Raw genomic sequence first — 26343 nt, 5'->3', positions numbered from 1 at the left:
CTGTTAACCGTATTTACTATTTGGATTGGTTCATTAAATCGCATATCACAACCTCCATTTCCAATAATTATTCAAAGAGCAGCTAATCTTCATTGTGCTTTCATTCTACCTAGTAAAACATACCATACACTTTGTGTCTTTCACAAATGTGAAGCATTATGATCAGTGTGATGTCTTTAAAATGGTGAAACTTTGATTTGTAAGATTTCTTTATACATGTTGAACAAGTCCCTGTGTTTTTTTTTCCTTTTTGTTCCCTACTCTGCGCACCAATTGTATTTTGGTAAATAAGAGTAAGTGTTCTTCCTTCCATTGCAGGCTGATATCCTGCACTTCTTGTTGATGTGCGTGCCATAGCAACAAACTTTATAAACTTCACCCAGGATTCCTCTTGCAATGTGTTTTAATCTTTTAATGTCTCTGGTGGATTTCTATTAAAGTGTCCATTACACCAAAGATTTTACTCTTACCGACTGCACACTGCTGCCCATACCGATCGCCATTGTGAACTATTTCTGTGCCTTCTGTGGATATAACCAAGCAATCGATGTTTAAACTCCACCAGCTGTTACCTTTCCATCATATTCTAAGCTGTTTCTTAGCAACATCACCAATAAACAGTAACTTTAACCAACTACAGATGGTCCTATGGTTGCAGCTAGAATTATAGAACCATGTACAGGCCACTTCCACTGGATCTCTTAATGCCCATGTAATTTTTCCCTCTCCTGATCTTCCACAACAGTATAGGCTTCACAATGTTGGTGCTGTATTGAGTTCTGAGCTGCACCAATCACTTATTTTTCATAAGAATTATATAATTATTATGTGGAGTCCTGTAGCTCAGTGGTGAGAGCACTCGCTTTGCAAGTGAGAGACCTGAGTTCAATTCCAGTCAGGGCGAAACCTTGGGCAAGTTTCCTTACTCCACACAGTGCCTAATAATAATCCCTCCAAAACCAAAAACAATAATAAATTGGTCATTTTTAATCTACGACCGTTTGTGGGACATTGCTATGCGCAATTGGCTGCCGCGTTCGCCCACAAATATACAGTCAATTCACTTTACAGTTTGTTCTGTGAAGCGCTTTGGGATGTCCTCCCGACGTGAAAAGCACTATATCAAATGCGAGGATTGTTATTATTATAAATCAAAAGCACACTGACCTATGGAATCCAGTATTGTGTGTTTTATCTATATACTGAGGACTGAAATGCCTCATGGTTGTAGCCATCTTGTCTTAACATTAAATACATTGCATTAAATGTAAGATCATGTTGAATTTTGGAACCCCCTCAAATTCTGTCTCAATTTGATAGGTGGGTCTTGCAAGCTAGAGAACACCTATGGTCTTAATTAAACCTGTGAGAATTTGGGCTCTCTTGTTTGTCACCTTACCAGGGAAAGTGCAAAGTAAGCTACTGAATGGTGTCGCCTGTAAATCCAGTAGGGAACACGTTTTCCAACAACTCAAATCATTGGGAGGGTGGTGAAAGATTTTTTCACATAGCAGGAGGTAAACCAGTAAAACAACCAGCGGGTTTTGCTAACGTCCTCTAAAAGAAGCTCAACTCTTGAGAAGGAGCTGGATTTCCACCATAAAGGTGGAGGAGGATCAAGATCTATCCTGTGACGATTGGGATAGTGCCAAGTCAAAATGAAGAGAAAAATAGTGTGAAGAGATCCACCCATCGTGATCTCCATTGATTAAAATCACGTGGATGTGGAAATGGAAGGAAAATGGATCTTCGCGTATCTCGTGCTATCACAGGACACGTCTAAATAAACCATATATATGGAGTTTGATCATTGCCATAAGTTCCAACAACAGCCTGAACCACACTCTCCCCCCACCCGTGTCTTTCTGTTTCTAGATGTCTCGACCTCAATTGCTTTGAGTGAAGTGGGGAAGGACTGCGGTGGAGAATTACGAGGTCAAGTCCGGGTTTGACCTTAAAGACCCCGATGGGCACAAGAGGGAATGAACAATTGGCTCGTAATTATGAAATCGATAACTTACTTCCCAATCGCTCCGCTTGGCGTCGCCGGGCGCACACGGTGAACCGTTGCAAAAGGGGTCAAGTGTTGTAAATTCCAACCCATAAAAGTATTTGCACATCAATGGGAACCTCTGGGGGTGGGGGGGGGGGGGGTCCTGTATTTTAATTACAGTCTGATCCGTGTGTATCTATTGTCAACACACAAACTCTGGGAGAAGTCACGGTGACCTGTTCTGCATGTTCTACCCTACAGTTGAGAAAACTCGCACGACTTGAATGACGAGACGATGCAGCAAACGTGACGAAACCCAACTGTAAATTTCAGAACGTGTTTTATTTGAGAAGTCTCAAACTTCTTCAAGTCTCAGAACTTCTCCCCTGGACGGCCCAGTGGGGAGAGAGAAAGAACCGTTTCTCAACTCGAAGGTCCAAATCATTCTAACTCTAAAAATCACTACACAACCGCTGTAACTGTGGGGCTTTAAATGTCGCTGTTAGAACATCGCAGGGCTCGAAAATGATCGCAAAAAGCTTCTTTAGACGTACACACACATATATATATATATACCCGATCGTAGCATTTCTGATTTTTTTGGTGAGTCCCGGAATAGGTTTTCCTGGATCACTGGAAATGCCTGTGAATATTCCTTCGATTGACATACAGTAGTTTTATGATGAAATTACCTTTCGGGGTAATTAAATTGGAAGCCGTTGCCTCTTCTGCCCATGGGATGCGAATCCAACTCCCTTCCAGGAGGCATTGGCTTCTGCTGTGTGTTCGCACCCACATTGTCACCAAACCATCTTTTCTTGACACTTCAGAAATAAGGATCCAAAATAAATATAACGCGCAGTGGTATCCCTCTGGCGTTCCCAATAACGACCAAGCTTTCTTCCCAAGTGTGACTACCAGCCGGGCCTTTCTGCCACTCTGTCCTCAGCTTCGCTTGGGAGTCCTGTAGCTCAGTGGTTAGAGCACTCGCTTTGCAAACGAGTGACCTGAGTTCAATTCCAGGCAGAGGGCCAAACCTCGGGCAAGTTTCCTTACTCCACACAGAGCCTAATAATAATCCCTCCAAAACCAAAAACAATAATAAATTGGTCATTTTCAATCCACGACTGTTTGTAGGACATTGCTGTGCGCAATTGGCTGCCGCGTTCGCCCACAAATATACAGTCAATTCGCTTTACGGTGTGTTCTGTGAAGCGCTTTGGGACGTCCTCCCGACGTGAAAAGCGCTACATCAAATGCGAGGGTTATCATCATCATTATTATTATTATTATTCGCAGACCCACCCGCCCGCTCTGGCCCGTGATTTTTTTTTGGAGAGTTTCTCGGGTTTCAAACTCCGCGCCCCTCCTTTACGTGGTTCTAATTGGTTGAGACCCCTCCACCCAATCAGGACTAGAAGTGCAAGCGCTCCTGTCTGCGATTGGACCAGAAGCTGCCAATCACCGCGTGTGCGTGGTGGGGAGGGGGTGGGGCGAAGGAGTAACAAAAATAAGTAGCCCTGAGAGTTAACGAAGGGTTAATGGTCAATGTTGGGGAGAGAGGGGGTGGGATACCCACAGAGAGCATCACTGCTCAAAGGCTGCAACCAGATGGATGTTCCTCACACCTCCTGGTCTGGTGCTTGGGGGGGAAAAGGTCTTATCTGCTGAGTGTGCCCCACAGACGAGACCTTCCCCCCAAAACACCAGGACCACAGCATTTTTTTCGATGGAATTTTTTTCTAAAAAAAAAGAAAAAGAGAGTCGGTGTCTGTGTGTGTGTGTGTGTGTGTCGGTGTCTGTGTGTGTGTGTGTGTGTACTGCTGCCGACAGTCAGCCACTCGCTGGTGATGAGATTCAAGTCCAGACTCACCCTTTGAGGCTGAATTCGAAAGAATAGTTCAATCCAATCCCCGCACTCTATTCGCACGAGGTGTCTCATTTCATTTGCTTTTTGGAAACATTTCCAACAAAAAAAAACAGACCCAGGATTTAATATATATATATATATATATTTAATATATATGTGTATATATATATATCTATATGTGTATGAAAACCACAGGGCGCGCAGATAAACGGTCGAAAGTTTTTTTATATAAAAAAGGAAAAAGCATATCTCCATCACTTCGCCCTTTTCTGCATATGATATTAAATCAGATACTTTTATACCCGATAAGTTCCTTATGGCTTTAAATCATCTCAAAACGTTGCACTCCGATGACGTGCGGTGAGTGTTGTTATGTAAGTGGGCAAACACAGCGGCTAATTCCGCACCAGTGGCATCTCAGAAACAGAGACCAAGTGAGTGACTCATTCACCTTATGTTTTGCGGTGAACGTAGGAGGATTGTAGGCTCTTCAGAATTGGAGATTTAATGTCACAAGACAGGACCTCAGCTTCAAGTCTCAACTCTTAGGTCAGCACTTTTTCAACAATGTTGGGGATACTGTCCTGACTTTCAGTCCCAGAGACCACAGTGTTGACACCAGACCCAAATGGATAAAGTGAGCCATCCTTTTGATTCTGTGAGACGACTGGATGAGTTGGAGGGGTGCATTTGTTGGCTTTTTGGTTGAGTTGCTAAAAGGACTGCCCAGCTTGGGGATGGAACCACATATTTGCTGAACGTTTGCCCAACAACAACAACAAGAAGATTCCATTTATTGAGCGCCTTTCACGACGGGAGGACGTCCCAAGGCGCCCAAGGTTTAATTCTCATTCTGTGTTCAGTGGGTTGATCTCAGTCACAGTGGCAGCAAAGAAGATGCCTTGGGCCCTGCTTTAAGAAAGGGGCGGGGTGAGATTCAGTCACTCCTAATTACTGCTGGAAAGTGCAGCACCAAAACTTTGTATTGTTTGTCGGTAAAGAACATAAGTCCCTTCAACCCCAGCAATAAAATGAAAATGTGACTCCTTTCACTGACAAGATCAACGGTGCCAACAGCTTCACCATCTTTATGCCAGCTAACCTTTACAACCTTAAATCCCCAACATAGACCCAATTTGCCAGATGTTCCCGCATTCTTAATATTAAGGCAATTAATTGCACCCGCTTCTCCAGCTTTAGTTCTCACAAGCTGCAGATTTGCCCCCTTATCCCCCTAGTTATTTTTAATATTAATCCTTGCATTTGATATAGCGCCTTATCACGTCATTAAGACGTCATGACCCAACTGTGCAGCGCCTTCGGACGTCCTCCTGACGTGAAAGGCGCTTTATAAATGGAATCTTGTTGTTGTTGTTGTTGTCTCAAAGTGCTTCATAGGTTATACGGCAAAGTGACTTGATTGTGTATTTTGTGGACGAAATGTGGCAGCCAATTGTGCACAGATAGACAGATTGATTTTAAACCATTCAAGGACAAAGCATCACTATTGTAAGCAGGGGGTGGGCAGAGCGGTTATGCAATCAGTTGCAACACATTTGAAACATACTGCAAATTCAGTACAATATATCTGTTCCAACATAAATGGATTTGAAGTTATTGCTCCGGTTGTCACCTAGTCAAAATAAAAGATAAAAATTTGATTATCTGCCGTTCAAAATAGTTCATGATTCAATGTATTTTTGCTGCAAGTTACATTTTGCTTAAGACAAACTTGACACATATATATAGCTGTAATTCAAAATACAATGCAATTTACATTTATATAGTACCTTTCACATCGGGGGGACGTCTCAAAGCAATTAGAAATTTATAATTTTGTAACTGCTTGCTAAAACAAGCTATATATGTATTTTATGTATGCAGATCAGATTTGATTTACATTTTTATTAATGCTCATACATGTGTACACGCTCGGAACTTTTTGTGTGTGTGCTACAACAACTTGCATTTATATAGTGCCCCTCCTGTGGGTAGCGTCACGGAGCGCTTGTAAAAGATTTAAGGTTGGACTGGAATATGTGTTGGGCCAGTTAGTTTGGGGTAGGGCATGGCAGGGCAGTGCTGTGCAGTATTTAGCAGTACTGGACTGGTTGCGGCAGTGCTGGGCAAGGCTGGGTTGGGCAGGGCAGTGATGGGCTGGGTAGGGTAGTGCCAGGCAGGGCAGTGTTAGGCTGGGCAGGGTTAAGCAAGGTAGTGTTAGGCAGGGCTGTGCCAGGCCGGGCAGTGCAGTGCAGGGCTAGTGCTGGGCTGGATGGGGCAAGGTTGAGTTGGTCACCTTCCTCCCCTGGCTCGACTCCGGGATCCGTTACTGTGATGCGCTCTGAGACGCCGTCCGGCGTGGAGGGGGATATATTAATCCAAGCGTTGTTGTTGGGCAAGGTAGGGTAGCGCCAGGCAGGGCAGTGTTAGGCTGGGGCAAGGTTTAAGCAAGCTGGTGTTAGGCAGGGCTGTGCCAGGCTGGGTAGTGCAGTGCTGGGCAAGGCTGGGTTGGGCAGAGCAGTGATGGGCTGGGTAGGGTAGTGCCAGGCAGGGCAGTGTTAGGCTGGGGCAAGGTTTAAGCAAAATAGTGGTAGGCAGGGCGGTGCCGGGCTGGGCAGTGCAGTGCAAGTGCAGTGCCGGGCAAGGCTGGGTTGGGCAGGGACTGGGAAGAGCAGAGCAGTGATGGGCTGGGTGATAGGGTAGTGCCAGGCTGTGCAGGGCAGTGCTGGGCAAGGGCTGAGCAGAGCAGTGATGGGTGATAGGGTAGTGCCAGGCTGGGCAGTGCAGGGCAGTGCTGGGTGATAGGGTAGTGCCAGGCTGGGCAGTGCTGGGTGATAGGGTAGTGCCAGGCTGGGCAGTGCAGGGCAGTGCTGGGTGATAGGGTAGTGCCAGGCTGGGCAGTGCAGGGCAGTGCTGGGCAAGGGCTGAGCAGAGCAGTGCTGGGTGATAGGGTAGTGCCAGGCTGGGCAGTGCAGGGCAGTGCTGGGTGATAGGGTAGTGCCAGGCTGGGCAGTGCAGGGCAAGGGCTGAGCAGAGCAGTGATGGGTGATAGGGTAGTGCCAGGCTGGGCAGTGCAGGGCAGTGCTGGGTGATAGGGTAGTGCCAGGCTGAGCAGAGCAGTGCTGGGTGATAGGGTAGTGCCAGGCTGGGCAGTGCAGGGCAAGGGTTGGGCAGAGCAGAGCGGTGATGGGCCGGGTGATAGGGTAGTGCCAGGCGGTGCCCAGTGCCAGGCAGGGTGGGGGGGTGCGGGCAGTGCGGGCAGTGTGTGTGTGTGTGTGAGAGTGTGTGTGTGTGGAGCAGAGCCTCACGCGCGGCTCGGGGTCACTTTCCCACAATGCCTTTGGGGGACGCTGACAAGTGGATCCAAGATGGCGCAAAAGTAAAGGGAAGGTACGTGCCGAGTTGGGCTGTGGCGGCCGCTGCCTGTGGCCCGGGGTGGGGGGCGGTCTGGTCTGGGCGCTCCTACCCCCCACCCCACCACCCCACCACCCCAGGCGGTGTGAGGGAGAGCGCCCCGGGCGCTCGTGGTGGTGGGGGTGGGGGCGGACCGGGCAGGGCCGGGGCGGCGGCGGCGGGAGTTGTCAGGCCGAGCCGGGCCGGGCCGGGCCGGGGTGGGCCGGGGTGGATTTGTGAGGGAGAGGGAGAGGGAGGGAGGGAGGGAGAGGGAGTTGGCGGCGGCGGCGGCTGTAAATCCGAGGCCTGACCCGTTAGTGCGAGCCAGGCCTCGCTCTCCCTCCACTCCACTCCCTTCCCCCCCGCCCCGTCCACCCCACCGCCACCCATTCCAGTGAGGGTGCGAGTCCCCCCCCCCGCGCCAGGGGGAGGCCCCACGGTGGCGGGTGTGTAACGTGTAAACAAGCGGCCCGGTCAGGCCCGGTCAGGGCCGGGGGGAGGGGAGGGGAAGGGAAGGAGGGAGGGAGGGAGAAAGAGAAGGAGAGAGAGAGAGAGAGGGAGAGGGAGGACTGCACAGTCGGTCACCTCAACGCCGGGGCAAACAGCACACCCCTCCCTGGGTGACCCACACACACACACACACTGGCCGTGGCCTATTAAATATTACTTACACTGTACATTCACCCTCTCCTCTCTCCACCACACCACCAGCTTTCCTGAACAAACATCACTGCTGGAAAAAATTTGGCAGTGATTATTAACCATACTTTATTTTTATATATATATATATAAATTTTTTTTTGTCTTGAGGCAGTGTGAACAGGCACTGACAACTCCAGCTGCTACAGTAGCAAGTTTGTGTCTGAGTACTCCAGGAAATTCCACTTATTAATAATACTGCAGATATACTTTTGATTTACAACAATAACTTTTTGTAGGAGAGCTCGTCTGGACTTTTTATGCAGTATTATATAACTTGTTGGTCATTCCACTGTTTGGTTTTCTTCTGAGTATTAAAGCAATCAAACGTTTCTTTTGATAGCACATTGTTTTATTTTTTTAGATATCCCACACATTCTGCTTCACCTTAAAAACTATCCAAGAGCACTGAAAAATCTTGAACTTTCCACTCCGGTGTCCTAACTCCTGGATGACTCATCCAGTAAGTCTGGACTTGTGAAATTATGCAACTGAAAGTCTGTTTTTTCTTAATGTTAGTGTTAATTTGTGACACTACAGTGCCCAGGTGGTTTTTGCAAAGGGTTCTGTGGATTCTTTTGCCTGGTTCCTCAGCCATTTTAGTGTTGATTAAATGCCACAATGCTTCAATTTACAGCTCCATTTTGAGAAGGGCAGAATCTTCTGAGAGCATCATTTAATTTTTGAAGATATATGTTCTAAGGATTCAAAAACACTTTTGTTTCAAGGATTAGTGGAAAGCATGATTTCAAATGAATTTCCCTATTCCCCTTGTAGAGTTTTATTATGGTATATTAGCAAAGGTGCACTGACACTGGAATAAATTGAACTATTTTGATAACCAATTTTTTAAAGATCCTATAATTTTGAACCATAATAAGCATATTTTAAATAATCTGATTAATATGAGACATTTCTTAATTTTGCTTGTATTCCCCTTTTTATTTTTGGTTTACTTAAATCACCAGAGCCTTATTCTAGGCCCAGGTCCAGCATATTTTGCACACAGGGCTTTGGATATCTTTTAAATGAACTGATGGGAGGAGTCTCTTGATATTTTGAAATTCTTATTAATAAACTTTCCTTTTTCTCACTAGCAAAACTATTTTGAGCACACTTTTTAAACTTTCCATTATCAGCTTAGATTCTTACTTTCGACTCGTTCCGGCCACTACGTGCCCAGGCTTCCTGAACTAGCTGTTGAGAGAGACGTGTCAGAGTGGTTGGGCATAACTTTATTTGTCTCACTCTTCTAATTAATGAAGAATTTGATGAGGCTTTGCTCGTACGTGTTCTCATTGGTTGATTTTTTTTACATTGAGAATCGCAAGTTGAAGGGACAGAATTTCACCAAGGTCGACAAGCGTAGGACAGAAAATTAGAAGTCAAGAATGGTTAGTTGATCCCAAGTCTGGGCTTTAAAAATCTGCATGTTGCACTCTGACATTACATTCCAGTGTGCTATCACCAAACTGCAATATTTTTGCAACTTCTGTGAGTGGAGGTATTACATGTAAATTGTCTATTTTCTGTGTTAGTTTGTCCCACTTTTGAGTTTAATAGATACAGCCAGTGCACAAAAATGTGGATGAAGGGACCATGTCCTTATATTGTTTGTCCTCTGTCCATATTTACATTTCAGACACTTCATTTTTAAAAAATTGCCTATGTCTGAAATATGACCTTAGAGAAGCTCTTGAGATCTTATTCTAGCTGCTGAAGATCAAAAACCAAATTAATTATTTGTGGCCACAGAAGCCTATGGTTGCTGTCGCTGGTGAATTTTGAGGGTTTTGATTTGTTTGTAGTTTATTAGAAATATATGGACTTTGATGTATCTTTTTATAATTTCTAGGTGTCTCAGTGTTGTCTCTAACCGTGCTGCAGATTTACATTTTCTAGAGTTGAGTACTCCAATCCCACTCCTAACATGTTATAGGTATCAACTTGTATGGTTTTAGGGCACACACTCTTGCTGACTTTCAGTGATGGTGCAAAAATATGCATTGTATCCTGGATAGTTTAGGTTATAGTGTGTCCTTAGCAAATTTGTATAATTTAATGTCTATTTATTGTAGAAGTATTGATCATGATTACGCATGCACAATTCCGTTCTTGTATTGAAGGGAATTTCTCCTGCTGTCCTGGCCAACAAACCCTCAGGTAAAATTGGTCCAAGGTTCCTGTTAGAAATTTTGCTGTGTGCAAAATGGCTTCTGCTTTGCCGACAAATACATTATTTCCTGCAAAAGGAAGAGGTACTACAGGTATACCAAATTCAAGCTTGTAGCATGAACCAATTGAAGGAGTTGAAATGTCTTGGTGAGTTCTTTGCTGTATCTCAGCTCTGTGACATGTATGACCTGTTGATGTCAGAAGGGAATAATGATAATGATTCAAATTATTCAGCCTTTGCACTTGTGGTGGCTCGGTAGTTACCATGTTTAGATCAAGTGTTGTATTTATGTGAATTGCTTTGATATTCTGAAATGTTCGGTGTGTATAAGGCCTTCATCATTGGCACGGACTGTTAAAATGTTTTGAGCATGCTTCTAAAGCTGTATTAAAGCTACTGAAGGACTTAATGGAAATGTTATATGCATGGTGGTGCCAAGGCCTGTAACACTGTAGCCTGACCTTGGTGCCAGATGATAATCCTGCATGGTGATTTTGCACCTGAGTAGAAAGCGAAGGTTCTGATATTGGGACAGTTTGGGAAGGGTTTGAGGCCGGTGGTACTGAATTGGTGTAGGAATGGATTATTCTGCGAGGAGCTTTCTTTAGCAACAATTCAATTTAATCGTCAGAAATAAGATCAGTGGGCGAGTGTGAGAGGCATTCTGGTTCCTGCAGATTCTCTGCAAGTTCCACAAATTTAGACCCCAAGTTGTCCAATAATAGCTTTGGTCCAAGTTCTGTACTCAGTTCAGCACAATATAACATTTTTCATAAAAAGTTGGACGTCTGAAATTGTAGAGCCCGAAAGCTGATACTTTCCTTGTAATTTGCATCTGATCTGTATATTTCAAACTTTTCTACTGTTAGAACCTCCTATGGATACCTCCTTTGATATTACCAGCTTTAAAAAGGACTTCTTTAAAATTGGAGATTAAAATAGAGCTAAGACATTGCACTTCCTATTTTAGAAGGTGTATGTGCTCTCCTTTTTTTTTGGAGGTGTCCGCTATCGAAGAGGTCGTGCAGACAACCTTATTCTAGGCTTCTGCCGATGCAGCTGTGAACCTTGTGTTTAGGAGGCACAGAAACGTGGTGTGCTGGTGGCTGTAATGTAGACGAGATCTGGAGCTCTACAGATCAGAGACTTGAATCCAGATCTGACCACTTGATGGCATTGCTACTTGTTGCTCAGTTCCCATTCTTGTGGCACCAATATCTCTTTCAGCTGTTTTATATGAATAGTTAATTTGTATCCATGTTTTTAGTTTTGATAAGAAATGTAAACTTATGGGCAGCATTTATCAAAACATTTTGAGAACTGTTTACAAATTTGTTTTAAAAATAAACATTGTTGAAATGAAAAGTATCATTACTGCAGTAGCACAAAGCAGTGAGATATTGGAACAGATCTGGTGAAGTGACGGGTTGCTATAGACCCCAGCTTCATTAGTATTTATTTTTAAAACTAGTTTCTGACATCTGGATGTGCAATATTATTTTCTAAGATAAGTTTGTGAGATTATAAAATGTTTATATGACTATCCTCTGATCGCTGGACACTAAGTGTAACGACTGCTCCAGTCACATTGCACAATGTTGTTGGTTTTACAGTATTTTTGCCAGTGCTTAGCTTCCAGTTTGGGCTGGTATTGCCATATGTGAGTACATTTCCCAAGCAGTGGTCTGCCTAGATTGCGCTTCGCACCATCTGCATTAGGACTGGAGTCGCTGTGGCTCCTGTTTCTGCAGCTTTTGGAATTGTTCAGCTCTCTGTGCTGCCATTTAGTGTGTATGGATTCTATAGCAATGGTAAAATGACTGGACCCCGGTGCAGGTGTTTAAGTGCCTCCTGTTCCTTCGCCCACTCCTGTTCCTTCGCCCACTCCAGAACAATGATAGTGGGCAGTTTAACCTAGGCTGTCCCTCCCTCAGACTGTTCTTAAAGTTGTACTACATGAATAGCAATACAGTATAACAAGGCTGGACAATTGCTTTTGTATCATAGACCAGTGGTTGCATGCTCTTTTCTTTCCCACTACTCAACGTGTTTGGGTATTGATTCAACATGTCCATGGGGCTCTTGCAGCAGAACTCAGGGTCTGAATGGATTTAGGAGGTCCAGGTTGAAAGACACGTTTTGTGTTTGGAACCAGCTGGTCTGTATCCCATAGTACGGTATCTTGCTGAGCTTCAAATTAAGACAAGGTCAAGACGTGTACATTTCACAACATCAGCGAGTGTGTGGCTGATTCATTGGATCTGTGTATGTATTGGAATATCATGTGCTGCTTTGTACAATACTTAAACACCTGAAACTGCTCGTGGAGGCGGTTCAAAATCAGCCTCCTGATAAACGTCCAAAGTACAGTAACTGCACAGTTACAGTCTTAGGTTAGCAAACGTAAGGATTATTGTAGACAGGCTAATGGTCCTGGTGTTCATTTATGAAGTTATGTTCAAGCTTGGCAGATAGTTTACCCAGAAACTGTTTATGAACATAGCTTTACCAGCAAAGTGTGGTGAAAATAAATTGGACGTGGAAAATCTTTTTGCATCAGTAATTCTCTTGATGGAAAGGAACGATGTTAGCAGTAAATTGCTGGAAGTTTTATTTTGTTCCCTTTCTGTACTTTGAGTAAAATTGGAACTCACTTCTTGTGTGTATTTGTTAAGACTGGATGAGAATGTGCCCTGTCGTGTGGTTGGCAAGGCGATTGTGGATGCGAATCTGTTAGGCATATAGAAATATTTCTCTTTTGTCTTGTTGCAATGCTACTGTATTGTCATCTGGTAAGAGATGTGCCTTCTTTTTTAAATAGCTACCCGTCTGTGCATGTGTACTTGATCCCCATTTGACAACTATCTCCCTGGAATGAAACAGCTGAGTTGGGATATCACCATTTGGCAATTGTAGCCCAATCCACATCATACTTCTCCATGGTGCACAGCCATGAAATCGTCACATTTGATTGGAATTACAATACTCCCATGTATTCTTCTGATCTGCCATCTCTACCTTCTCCCCTTGTGAGTAAATTGTTGAGATTGTATATCAGTATAACTAGCTTTGTGTATGGTAGGTAATTCCCAGTAATGGTTTGAATATTTCATTAAACTGTCAAGTCCCAAATTTGATCCATAAAGTAATGCTATATTATAGCTGGTCTTGTAATGAGATTGTGACTACTTGCTTTATCCAGAATATTTTTAATACACTGAGTTGCTTAGATCTGATAATCCTTTAACATTTATGTTTTTTTAAAAAAGTTGATCATGTGTGAGAATTTGATAGAATCGTATTGCATTTTCAGTTGGAAGCGTGACAGTGAAAGCACTCAGTTTCTATGCATGAAACATTTTGTACTGTCTCAAGATACTGTAATATTCAAGTGCCAAGTTCTATTGATTAAGGATACACTAAGGTTTCATCACTTCAATTTCTTGCTTCCCTTTACAGTACTTGTTTGAAGGAATAATTTAAGGTACCACCTCTTCTTCCGCTAGAACTGTACAATTGCACATTTACATTGCTCAGTGCAATTGCAGTAGGTGTAAATCCTTCCACGGAGCATAATATTGTCAATGTATGGTCAAAGGGATGTATAATATTGAGAACTGATAGCCTTCTTGGATAACAGAGTTAGTATATTGGAGAGGGGAGATTGGGAGAGGAAAGAAGGAAAGGAATTTACAAACTACTTTGTCTTTTGTTGCATGCATTCATTCCTAATTTGACTTGACAAATTATTCCACAGAGTGTCGCACAAGTACAAATCCATACGTAGGGCCCTGTGCAGATAGTATGATGGTGGGAGTTAGAGTTAACCCTAAGTGCTTGTTTTGGTTTACAGTTGATTTCAGATTTAGTGGCTTTGACTCATTTTGTTTGCACCAAAGAGCCAAGACTAAGCTCGTTGACTCATCCCTATTGAACCATAGTTAGAAATATGCAAAATTTTAGTGCAGTTATGCAGTGAGGCTAGCATATTGGTATCACTGGTGAAGTTAGATTGCTCTCCTCATTGCTAAATCTTGTTGTTTTCACATCGAGTCCTTGATTGGCCATTTTCTGATATCTTCCTGGGACCTTGAGACTGATATAGATTGCCCTTTAGGACACCCAGTTCCAGCCTCTATCACATGTCTTTGTGACCCATTGTGCTAATCTGCTATTAAGTCTGCTGAAGACTGCTGTAATTTAAAAAGTGCTGTGTCTAGACAAATGTGGCGGTTGTGCTCTCCACCTACCTCTTTGCTTTTACCACAGGCAACCATTTGGTTATATCAAAGTGGTGACTTTTACACATTTGGGATATGTCATTCTCCATGTTGAAATGAAAATGTTCACTCAGAATTTAGACCAAATTGCTCGTTTTGAATATCTAAATGTTGATTTGTCTCTCTGGTAAGAACCCTCTTGGATCCTCACCTAACTTCTGTAGCTTCTGTTGCTTCATCTGATGGGACAACAGTGGTATGGAATTAAGAGTACAAACCACATCTTTTCCTTTTGGGGACTTTGAGTGGTACGCACCAGTGTGTACTGCACCAATCTTCTCTTACATGCCTTGAGGAAACATGGTAAAATTTGGCCTCCAAATTTCTTTTGCATGTGTTCAATATTTTACGTGCTTTGAATTCAAAATATAATTAGGTGGTAAATTATTAAAATAACAACCCTCTCTGACTGAGTGGTGCAGAGGATTAATGTCATACTTTTACTTCTAGTTTTCCCAGGCTGTGGGATGAATGTCACATAAGCAGGAACCCAAAGTTAGTTTTGCCCATTTCAACCAAAATGCTAGTTAAGTATATAAGTCACTAGCAGCGTAACTCTGGGCACAAGACTGTTGAGTGTAGGAAATGTCGGTGGTCCAGTTGAGGGTACAATTTGGAGTTAACACATTTGGGACAGAGAATAGATAGATGCTTTACAGTGGTTAAGGTATAGCATACCTGATGTAAATATGTTTAATACCAACCCAGAACTTTTAAGATTGGAAAGGTTAAACTATCCCAGAATTGACACCTGTATTTTCCTTTTACCCCTCCATTCTTGAAACTATTGGCATGCTACACTACAGTCCTGTTGGCAGGGGGCAACCTCCTGATACTTGATGCTTTATAGAAATGCCTTGCAGGAATACTTTCCTTCTGTATTTGGTAGTTGTCTGTGGCTTAAACAAGACTGCATTACTTATTCTTTGCGTTCCTAGGGCTTCAGGTGTGTGTGGTAGAATGTAAACAATTGGGCACTTGAAAGGTTAATAACTGTGACTTTTTAAGAAATTTTGTGACCGATGCCTGTGGCTGAATCGTTGAAGTTGCTGTACACGTAATCTGGCAGCAGTAATTGTTGCTGAAACTTCAAAACTTGATTTTGTGTGTTCAAAGCTTTGATCCCAATTCTCACTGCATTTACACACGTTTCATGTGGTGAAGAATTGAGACTGTACGGCTTTCAATAGGAGTCTGATTTTTAAGTTATCTTAAATGTTTTTGATCAATGCTAAGCTTGTATTCGTATAAATCTGCAGTCTGTGCTGAGATACATTACTTCTCTTGTCATGGAGTGAAATGACTTTATGATGTTAACAGTAAATACTGTGGAACTGTTCATCTATGGCACAAATTTCATTGATGTATTACAGAAATGCTCTATAATCAAACTTGTGCAAAATGGGATTTGTGTTGCCAATTTTGAGTAATTAACTGCAGAACCAGTTTTCAGTTATTGCATTTGGCTGGTGAATTGGTGCGGGAATATTAAAGATGTTCTAAAGTTGTTTACATGGAGCGATGTTAATGTTTTACTTTTAGTGTATCTATGTTAAGGCATTTTGATAGATATGAATGTCCTGTATTAAATGTGTAGATCTGACAGAAATATCAGTATCACACCTCATTTTTATTACTTAATAGTTTCTCTTAACTATTTAGTGTGATTCCAGAACTGAAAGATTTGTGTATTTATTGTGGATATTAATCTGTAATTTATTTTGGAAAATCTTACTTTGCATTTAGTCCTGACATAATGTTCAAACAACAATTTGCATTTATATAGCTCCCCTTATGCAGGGTAGCGTCCCGGAGCACTTGACAGTGGTGGAGCACGACACTGGGTCAGGGGGGAGTAAATGATCAGCCATGGAAAATCAATAGCATAGCCAACTACAGATAATTCTGTCTTACAGTCAATTAATTGCAGAGGTGCAGATTCAGATGATCAATGCATAATTCTTTTAAGTATAAATTGAGCCGTATATTTGAAATCGAAACAGAAGTTTGCGGCAAAGATAGAGATCCTTCTGCCCACCGTGTCTGTGCTGGTCTCATATGAAAGAACTAAAATCCCATTCTCCTACCTTTCCTCAGTCCTTTTTATATTTCTGCTTTTCAGATATTTATCTAATTCCTCATTAAAAGATAAAATGGATTGTGCCTCAGCCACTGTTTTAGGTAGGGCATTCCACATTTGTTAACAACCCTCTGTGTAAAACATTTCTCCTAACCTCTCCCTTTCAATTTTGGTAATAGCTTATGGTAATTTGGTAATTGCTTAAATCCATGCCCTCCAGTTACCGACTTACTGACCAGATGCTGGAACAACTGGTTCAACTGGTTGTAAATATGTTTTGCTGTGTATTAACCAATGTTAATTTACTGAAAATAGACAGCAGAAAATGATGTGAGACAACAGTAAATAGTTCCCACTATTTTAATTCTATCATGTCCTGAAATTTCTTTGGAAGTGACATGTCCTGTGGTAGACGTCTTATTAAAATCATTCTGCAGATATTTAAATGTTTCTGCCCAGACATGCTCCAAGTGTAGAAACTCATATTTGGTTATTCTATAGGAAGTGCATTTTGTTTTACATTGCCCTGCTTTTAATAGCATTAACAAAGAGACCTTTTTATTTCACTCTCCTTCGCCCATGAAGTTGCACTTCATTTGCTTATTGTGTATGCATTAAATCTTGAGCTTGTTTGATATCTTCCTAGCTGCAGGGTTATGTTGGATTAAATGTTGAGATTTACCAGAAACATTTGCCATTGAGTAGCTGGTGGGACAGCAAATTGGTGTGTAAGATTAATGCTAATTTTCCTCTTGATTTTTTTGAAAAAGAAATACTTGTATTAACTCTTCAAGAATTCAATTGACTTCACAGTCCACAAAATAAGTGAATAATCCCTTGTAGGTTTTGTGGCTGTTTATTCCCTTATGGGTAGAAGGCACAGTCATCATTTGGCTGTGACCCTATGTATCTATATCGAGGAGGTGTTGGTTGAGGTTGGGAAATTGCTTTATGTGTTTGATATCAGGAGGTCGTTTTGCATATGAACAAACCTGGGAAACGTCCCAGGCATATTTGTTCATTTAGCAACTTGCATTTTTAAAGCTGTGGTGACGTTGAAACGTTTCAAAAGCGCTTTATAGTCATTACCGTCAAGTACAATTACTGTTTACTGTAGGTATTTTATTGCATGGTCTCAGTGCAGTGTGTAAGCAATGTGGCCAGGTAGTAAGTCTCAGCAAAATGCTCATTTAATGCTAATTTCCTTCTTCTAGCAAACTGTGCATTATTTTAATTGAAGTCTTTCTTTTTGTTGTAGGATTTGTGTTGCTGAGTCATGGCAGACAGGAGACCAGAAAAGTCATGTGAACAAGCATGTGAATACCTGAGAGTGCAGGAGTACGAGTTGGCAGCAAAACACTGCACAGAAGCGCTAGTTACCCTTAGCCAGTTTTCTTCCATTTCAACGACGTTATGCCAGCCAGAGATAGATCGAATTCGCATTGAAAGTCTTCTCTACAGGATAGCCTGCCTTTTGCAACTTGTAAGTAATGTGCACTTCTCCAGAAATACACACTGCAGTTGATTGAACTTGACCCATTCAGCCAGGAGTGGGAGGAATGTTTCTCTACACTTGATTGTGGGGATTTCAATGACATACTTTTCAGTTAAAGTCTTCAATGGGACTGGATTATAAATTAGCACAGGACCAGAAGTGATATTCTGATATTTACTTTGAGGAATGCTCCACTCAGGGCTTTTACAAATGACCAAAGATGTGTACGATGGTCAGAAAGAGAAGAGATTTCCTTGCTGCAAGTCACTGTTGTAACCTGACATTGAAGATTGGAAAGGGAAATGTTTACTTTTAGTCTGAAAACTATCTTTTTGTACCCTTGGATGGGCTTCAAACTTTTAATTTGTACCTTTCTTGTAAAGGTACAGAGCTATAATTATACTACTATTGCTGCTTTGCATTAGTCAATTGTGGGAATAGAAATACCACTTGGAATGCTGTTTTGTGTGAGTGTGTGTTTGTGTGTACCTCAAAGAATAGATTGGGTTAAGCCATATGCTGGTGCTTGCAACATTTATAACAAAATCATGACGTGGAATATTTTAACAAGGTCACTGGTAGGTTATTAAAATACATATGTTTTGGGGTTTAGAGTTACCTGTACCCGCTAACTGGATTTTCAGATGATAACGAATTTCAATGTACACAGCAAGTGAGCATATCATAAAATAAGTACTTGTTAGCTTTCCGAGGATAGAATTTATCTGGCTTTGTGCCTGTGGGTGCTGTGTTTTTGTTGTCCGTCGTGGGATATGTTACCCGTCCAAACGGCTTGTCATTGAACAAGTCTATAGATGGATTTGGAATGTCCTATTAAAGAAAATATGACTCACCTTAAGGCTCAACCAGTGAAAATGGTTTAAAATACCTCAGTGTCCTTTTCTAAGGCTTTATAGGAAACCTGTGTGTTCAACAAGAATTCCAGCAGCTGTATTGTATATACGGTTTGGAGTTCATAATAATTAAACAATGCCTTTAAACTGATGAATAAACATCTTCCCGGCACCTTTATTACTAAAAAGCTATCCTGACACAAATAGTATGTATCAATTGGAGGGATGTGGATTTCCAGAAAATACGGTATTTTTATTCTTTTTAAAAAAAATCTCTACTGAGACTTGAAATAGAGCTGCAAACAGTACAGCAAATTTGATTTCTGTATTATGATTGTTCACAGTTTAATTTTTCCCTCCTCAAATCTTAGACTGAGAATTTTTTCACCCCTCTGGTGCTTCATTTACACTTGTCGAGGCGCGGCAAATTCTGTTGAGTGAGGTAGTGTGTGAATGCCGTGAATTAGTTTACAGTTTCAACCATTGGGAAAAAAAACTCCATCTCCAGTTTCTTGTTTCAAAAGAGCTGGAATTGAAAACTATTTGAACATCGTTGAAAAGTGACACCTCTTTAACATAAAATGCCTAGACTAGACTGCAATTCTGAATCACTTGATTCAGGTGCTTCAAAAGATTTTTGTTCTAATATTATTCCATTTAACTCGGCTGATCAAATTGATTTTTCAATGAGTGTTCAAGAAAATAGCCGGGCTGCACCTGCAGCGGCCACTTATCAGTGTGGAACATCTTCACTTGAGCCCAACCTGCTAGTTGCAGGAGTTTTGGAATGTATACAGTACTGGAGTCTTAATTCCAGAGCTGCTGTGTCAGAGCTATGTCACCGGTTGAGCTAATTTCACCACATAGATATTTTGTTTTAATTTGTCATGCTCATATTTCTCCCCACTCTTCGTCTGAAGAGCAGGATGTCACAGGTGAGTTGAAATCTGGTATGGCTCACGTCACACAATTTTTGGATGGGGCGATACTGGAAATTAACTTGACTTTGAATTGACTTGTGCACGGTACTGGAAAGATCAATATAAATGTAATTGCTGCTCCAAAAATAATCCTCCCTTTTCTCTGTTTCAGAAAAACTATGACCATGCGGATGAAGACTGTAAAAATGGTATGTTCTGCAATCTTTCCTTTCACCTGCTAGTCGTGCAATGACTTGGTTAATTTGTGAATCTTTTTAAAAAAAATCTTTTAATTTTCCAAATACAATGTTAGAGCATCAGAAACAACACCCAAAGTTGGGGAGAGAGGCTCAATTCTAGAATCCTAGTCAGTCAGGAGCTAAAAATCACTAATTCAATACAAAATTGAGTCTTATGATATGAATGAGAGAGGCCAGGAGCTGCTGGAGCTGACACGGTTCTGGGATGAGGCAAAAGACAGTTGGATTTTCCGATATACTCAGAGGGGGAATGTGAAATTGATTTTGAGGAGGTATGAGGAGGAAGAGCGATTTTTAAAAAATTAACTTTTTTGAGGGGTGGAGGTAGGCGGTATGTTTACATTTCCCATGCATTCGTGTTTCAGGCAACTGTCTTGACTGTTAGTTGCTATTAGCTCAGGTCCATTGGCTTTACACCCAATGTTCGCTTGTGCTTTAACTTTTTTGATGTCTTTACCCTTGTAAACAAGGGCAGAGTTAATTAACCAGAACTCAATTACAAATGATCCAAACTGTGGAACAGTGGAATCTGAATGTAGAAAAATCTCTGCCACTGCAAAGCACCCTCGCGATTTGTTATCAGGGCCAAACTATAAGCCTCCTTCATAGAGCGAGAGATGTTTCTTAAGTTCGCTGGTGGGGGAATTACTGTGGTGCCAAAAATAAACTGTGCTTCTCCATTAAGATGGAGTCCTGTAGCTCAGTGGTTAGAGCACTCGCTTTGCAAGTGAGAGACCTGAGTTCAATTCCCGGCAGGGCGAAATCTTGGGCAAGTTTCCTTACTCCACACAGAGCCTAATAATAATCCCTCCAAAACCCAAAACAATAATAAATTGGTCATTTTCAATCTACGACTGTTTGTGGGACATTGCTGTGCGCAATTGGCTGCCGCGTTCGCCCACAAATATACAGTCAATTCACTTCACAGTGTGTCCTGTGAAGCGCTTTGGGACGTCCTCCCGACGTGAAAAGCGCTATATCAAATGCAAGGATTATTATTATTATTATTAAGATGTGCTAGCACCAGCTTAGGATGGATGGGGCAAATGGCTGCCTCCTGTGCTGTAATTCTTTAATGTTGCAATCAAAGGAAAAATTTGATGACGCACCAAGCACCCTCGCTATCTTGCATGTAATTCTGATCCTGAAGTTTTCCCTCAGCAAGCCAGACAACGCGATTTGTCACAATAAAAATCGCTGTCTGATTGCCATGCATTGTCCCAGGATAACACTCTGATGTCAGGGAGATATTTGAAAGAGTCATTAAAAGTAACTGATCCGGGAGGGTTTTTAAAATATTTTCTGCTGGCAGACTTTGGGGAGTAAAGTCTTATGAAGTATAGTAAGATTTATATTTCTATGCCTGCAGTGTTGGCAGAGGGACTGGCCAAGGGAGACGGGACACTACAAGCAGTGTTTCGCTGCATGTACATGGAAGGGAAGTTACAAGCGGTGTCCAGCATTTTATCAAAATCCTTGATGGGGGAATCGTTGGTAGGTTATGTGTTATCATTCTTGTTTCCCCCATATTCCCTGGGTAGTGAAGTGGGCGGCAGACTGCTCTTTGTGTGGGAGTGTGAGGCCTTGTCATCAAACCCGGTGTGAAGGGGGAGCCCCAGAGCAGAGCAGCTCTACCCCTGGGAGAAGTTGTGAATACAGGGTGACCAGAAAGTCGTGATAACTACCCTATTATCTAAATATATATATAGAAAATCATAATTTCTTTTTAGACATTGTAATGGTATCACGACTTTTTGGTCGCCCTGTATAACATTTCATAATTTGGTCACTTCAATCCACGACTGTTTGTTTGTGGGACTCTATACAGTCAATCCACTTTACATTATATTCTGTGAAGTACTTTGAGATGCCTCTGAGACGTGATAAGGCGCTGTATCAAATGCAAGGATTACTATTATTATTTTAGGAAAGGTTTGAACTCCTTGCACAATCTAATGTTGCTTGGAAACCACATTACCCTCTGTGTAACATTTTAAGGAAGATTTTTTGTTCTTCCCCTTTCCATCTCTTTCCACCACACCACACAACCCCCCCCCGCCCCCTCAATATACGATACACGTTGTTCCCTGCAGTGTGCTGGCTTGTGCTGCTCTTGAGCCAGTTGTGACGAGGTCTGCAAGAGTGGTTTGGGGTGGTTACTTTTTTACTTTTTATTCGCTCATAAGTAAGCCCGAAAGGAGGTCGGGCAATGTAGGGAATTGTGGAAGAGAAGCTTTGCTCTATCATTAGGTATCCAGGTATGGGAACTTCATATTGGCTGATGATGAAAGCCTACCTTTTAACTTTGGGAGTTTAATGGTATCGCGTTCTGCCTTTTCCACTTCTAACGAATGTGCTGGGGGGGTGGGGGGGAATTGTCATAGAGTAGACTCTGATTGTTGAAAATAGTTCAGATAGAAAGGATTTTTACATTATTCCTGAGAATGCACCCATTTTATAAGCGGTTTGCACTGCTTTTGATAGCTCAGTTTTGTTTTTAACACTCATTAAGTGTCCATTCATTATTTCTTCTAGAATGGGATGGTAACAAAGGATGTAACCAGATTGAAAATGCTTCTCGCAGAAATGGAGGTGAGTAATCTGTTAGGTGAGCACTGAATTTGGGAAGTTCTAGGAACATAGGAATTGCTGGACGAAACAAGGTCCATCTAGTTTGCCTTCTACCATCCTGGTAGTCTTCTGGAAGTGTTCTACTATGTTCTGGTATTTTACCCCTGAATTATCGAAGGGACCATATTGGCTTCAGCAGTTTGAGCACTGTATTATTCCTGCCCCAGTTATTGGCCAAGGGAGCAAGCAGCTTCAGCTCACACCTTGAGTTGTAATTCATTCAGCAATATCCAAGCATGCATCAATGTTGTTTGTGAATACAAGCTAGACTTGCCGGCCTCTCATGACAATAGCTTCTAAGACTGGAAACCCAAGAAGTGAGCACACTGCTCTTCGCTCTTTGATCCTGCAAGAGAACAAAGTTAGCATCGGAAATGTCAAATCTCATCCGCTTTCTTTCTTTACTTCGCAGGCATCTAGCAATAAATTAATATCTGCATATTTAGAAGACACCGAAGAAGGTAAATCCTTTTAAGTTCATTCAACCGGACAGCTGGTCTTTGAATGATGAGAACATTTTATAACAAAAAATGAATGCAGGATAAATTTCTGGTTGCTTTGAAACGTATACCACCTTTTAAATTGTAGATTCACAAGATGGATGGCAGTTCCGCCCTCCTCCCCGAGGGGTCACATGTAGTGAAGAGTATACTCTGTGTAAAAGGTAAGCTGGATTAGCTCGATTCTTACCCACAAAAAAAAATTGCTTTTCCATAACATTTGCTCCTGAGATGTGTTTTTTTTTATATTCTAATGCCAATTATTGATTTTCTTGTGCAATTTTAAACGTTTGGGCTGCAGTACAAGTATTGACTCCCTCTCAGAGAATGTTTGAAAGGATTTTATTTCAAAACTGTTTGGAGCTAAATGTTTCAGAAGTCTTATTGTCGCGTGATATTCATTTTCTAATTATTTGCACGGGTGAGTTTTGGCTCAGTCGACGATCTACGTTTTTTCATGGGGCAATAGTGAGGCTTATACTTTAAAAAATATTTTACAAACATCTGTCTGAGAGTTTGGTTTAGCTGATGATACTCAACTGGGTCAGGAGGTTTTTGGTTCAATTTTCATGTTGGGATTCGAGTTCTTAGCTTAGGCTGACATTCCCTTTAAAGGTGCATGTTTTTATTATATTAATGTAAAACAATGCTCCATTGTACATTGGCCTGAGAGCCTTTGAACTACTCTTACCCACCGGATTATTAGTTATTAGTTTTTCAAAGAATCTGCAGAGAATTTTGTAGCGAATAACACAATTACAATTTGAAACTTGCTGGAAGTTGGAATTAGCACAGTGGCGTCTGAATGCTGTAATTTCAGCCCAATCAATTAACTTCAAGCAGGTTTATTGCAACTACCAACAACTTTTTTTCCAGGTTATGAGGGGCATCAGTTTGTCGATGTAGCTGATGTATCCATTGTATTTCCTCATTCCAGGTTTGTAGAGCAGAAGATCTGTAGATATGGAGCTCAATGCACATCTGCACACTCGCAGGAAGAGCTGGCCGAATGGCAGAAACGCTACTCATCTCGGCTGCTGCGTTTGAAACAGCAAAAAGAAAATAAACAGTCGGTTGGGAATTATATGGAAACTTTAATTGAAAAATGGATGAACTCATTATCTCCGGAAAAAGTGGTATGCAGATCGCTTTAATTGCACCTAGTTGGTACATTTCAACTGACAATTGTCTGCGGTCCTTGATTCCCATAAACAAGAGATAAAAAGCTTTCCTTCTAAATCAACATTTAATGGTAAATTCTATCTTTTTTTAAAGCTCAGCGAATCTGTGGATGGAATATCTGTGGAACACAACCCCCAGCTATCAGTGACTGTGACAACCAAGAAATCTAGTCAGGCATGGACTTTTATCCTCCACTGTAAAGTAAGTGCCGTGGTCTGACTTTCTAAGGTTCTTCTATAATACTCTTAAGGTTTTTGTACTGATGTATCACCAGCAAAGAGCACGTTGATTTATAAAAGGTAAATGGAAGTTTTGTACACAAGTCAAGTCCATTTTTATGTCTGAGGCAAGATTGATTCTGTCTATTTTCTGCCCCATTTCCTCTTTCCCGGCCCATGTGACACCTGTGACTAACAATCTCCCAAGCTGATCATGGCCAAAGCTGTTTTGCCCAGAGGCTTTGTTCAAGTTCAGTGGAAATCGAAAGGATTGCGCAAAGTATGTGGGTCAGAAGCGAAGCTGAAATGGGCTGTTCAAAGGGATGAAGGAGATGAGATATCAAATACTGTTGAAGTAAATACTATTTGTAGGGACTCTTGACAACAAGCCTGAACACTTGCTAATTAATGTGTCTGTTATTTCACTTTCTCTCCAGCCTGCACGCTTGCTGTATCGAATAGCCTTGCTCTATGATGCTCATCGTCCTCATTTTTCCATTATGACTGTATCTGCTGGTGACCTGAACACCCAGGTGCTACAAGAGGTACCTGAAGAATGCCAGGAGTGGCTAGGAGGCAAGATCCCTCAGAATGGAATGGACCATTGTGTATATAAAATCAACATACAATTCAGCACAGAAATCTTTGGAACTTTTCGCCAAACTGTAGTTTTTGACTTTGGAACTGAACCGGTCCTGATGCAAAGGATTATGGTGGACGCTGCATCGATAGAAGGTACAACAGCAGCAACTTATATTTAGATAGGTTCAGATAACAACAACATCAACTTGCATTTATATAGCGTCCCTCACCCAGGGTAGTGTCCCGGAGCGCTTGGTAGGTTACTCAAAACAAGCCTTGTTAACAGCGCATAAGACCTGTTGCAGTGGGGTTTGCTAGAATTTTGGCTCGTCAATCCGTCAGACTTGTTGCTCCTGCAACTGTGACCCAGTGAGCAGTTTGTCTTTTTCCATCTCTCTCTCTCTCTACAGTGAGTGTTGTTTTGGGGGACAGGTGATTTGCCTCCGCCACACCTCAGTTCTCCCAACACAATGGGGGACAGAATGCAAATTGCACGGGGCACTTCAGTCTGCTGTTTCAGACTGAGATTGATGCAGTTGAGTGGGAGGATTGGCATGGAGAGGAAGAGGAAAGACAAACCCTTGGAACAAGACGGGGTACATTGCTGCGCCACAGGAGATTAACATTTTGCTTCTGCAAATGAGCTACTCTAAATATTCTGTCATTTGCTTTAAGTTCATTTATTGAGCAAGAGCAAAATGAGTGCAACCGCTGCAGAAGTAAAGTTTGATCTGAATCTGATATATAATGTAAATTACTGGTGACAGTGATTTCACTTTTCTTTCTACGTTTGGCAGAAGAATTCAAGGTGTTTTTTAATCTGCCTTCCTAAGTAACATCAAAGAGAGTCCGAAGTGTGGGAAAAATAACTTCTGATAAAAGTAACTTCTCTTTTAATTGTAATTTTTGCCCTCAGATTTGGAACACTTGATGCAGGCGAGGCAGCAACTGCTTACCACAGCTAAACGATGGGATTCCACGTGTAAGACGATTGTCGAGTTTGAGCCAAATGAAACTACTGATTTAGAGAGAAGTCTCCTCACCCGCTATCAGATCCCTTTGTCTGCAGACCAGCTCTTCACGCAATCTGTACTCGACAAATCATTGACCAAATCTAACTATCAGTCCCGGTTACATGACTTACTTTACATTGAGGAAATAGCACAATATAAGGAAGTCAGCAAGTAAGTCAAATGCTGCTAACAACAAT

General features: G+C 41.9%; 1 protein-coding gene across 2 annotated transcripts in view; it reads left to right on the top strand.

The window, feature by feature from the left end:
- Nucleotides 1–7181: 7181 nt before the first annotated feature.
- The window catches only part of helz (helicase with zinc finger), an 86184-nt gene continuing 67022 nt past the window's right edge, over nucleotides 7182–26343 (top strand). For both annotated transcript variants that reach the window (XM_007888732.2, XM_007888731.2), the window contains exons 1-11: nucleotides 7182–7253; nucleotides 17750–17974; nucleotides 19933–19969; nucleotides 21390–21514; nucleotides 22556–22612; nucleotides 23064–23112; nucleotides 23240–23315; nucleotides 24089–24287; nucleotides 24427–24534; nucleotides 24989–25286; nucleotides 26050–26317. In XM_007888732.2, coding sequence (XP_007886923.1) covers nucleotides 17768–17974; nucleotides 19933–19969; nucleotides 21390–21514; nucleotides 22556–22612; nucleotides 23064–23112; nucleotides 23240–23315; nucleotides 24089–24287; nucleotides 24427–24534; nucleotides 24989–25286; nucleotides 26050–26317 — 1424 coding nt within the window. In that variant the 5' untranslated portion in view covers nucleotides 7182–7253; nucleotides 17750–17767. The remainder of the gene's footprint in view (nucleotides 7254–17749; nucleotides 17975–19932; nucleotides 19970–21389; nucleotides 21515–22555; nucleotides 22613–23063; nucleotides 23113–23239; nucleotides 23316–24088; nucleotides 24288–24426; nucleotides 24535–24988; nucleotides 25287–26049; nucleotides 26318–26343) is intronic.

Source organism: Callorhinchus milii, unplaced genomic scaffold (genome assembly GCF_018977255.1).
Source record: "Callorhinchus milii isolate IMCB2004 unplaced genomic scaffold, IMCB_Cmil_1.0 Scaffold20, whole genome shotgun sequence".
In the NCBI taxonomy this organism is placed as follows: domain Eukaryota; kingdom Metazoa; phylum Chordata; class Chondrichthyes; order Chimaeriformes; family Callorhinchidae; genus Callorhinchus; species Callorhinchus milii.
This window is presented reverse-complemented; position numbering and strand designations above follow the sequence as displayed.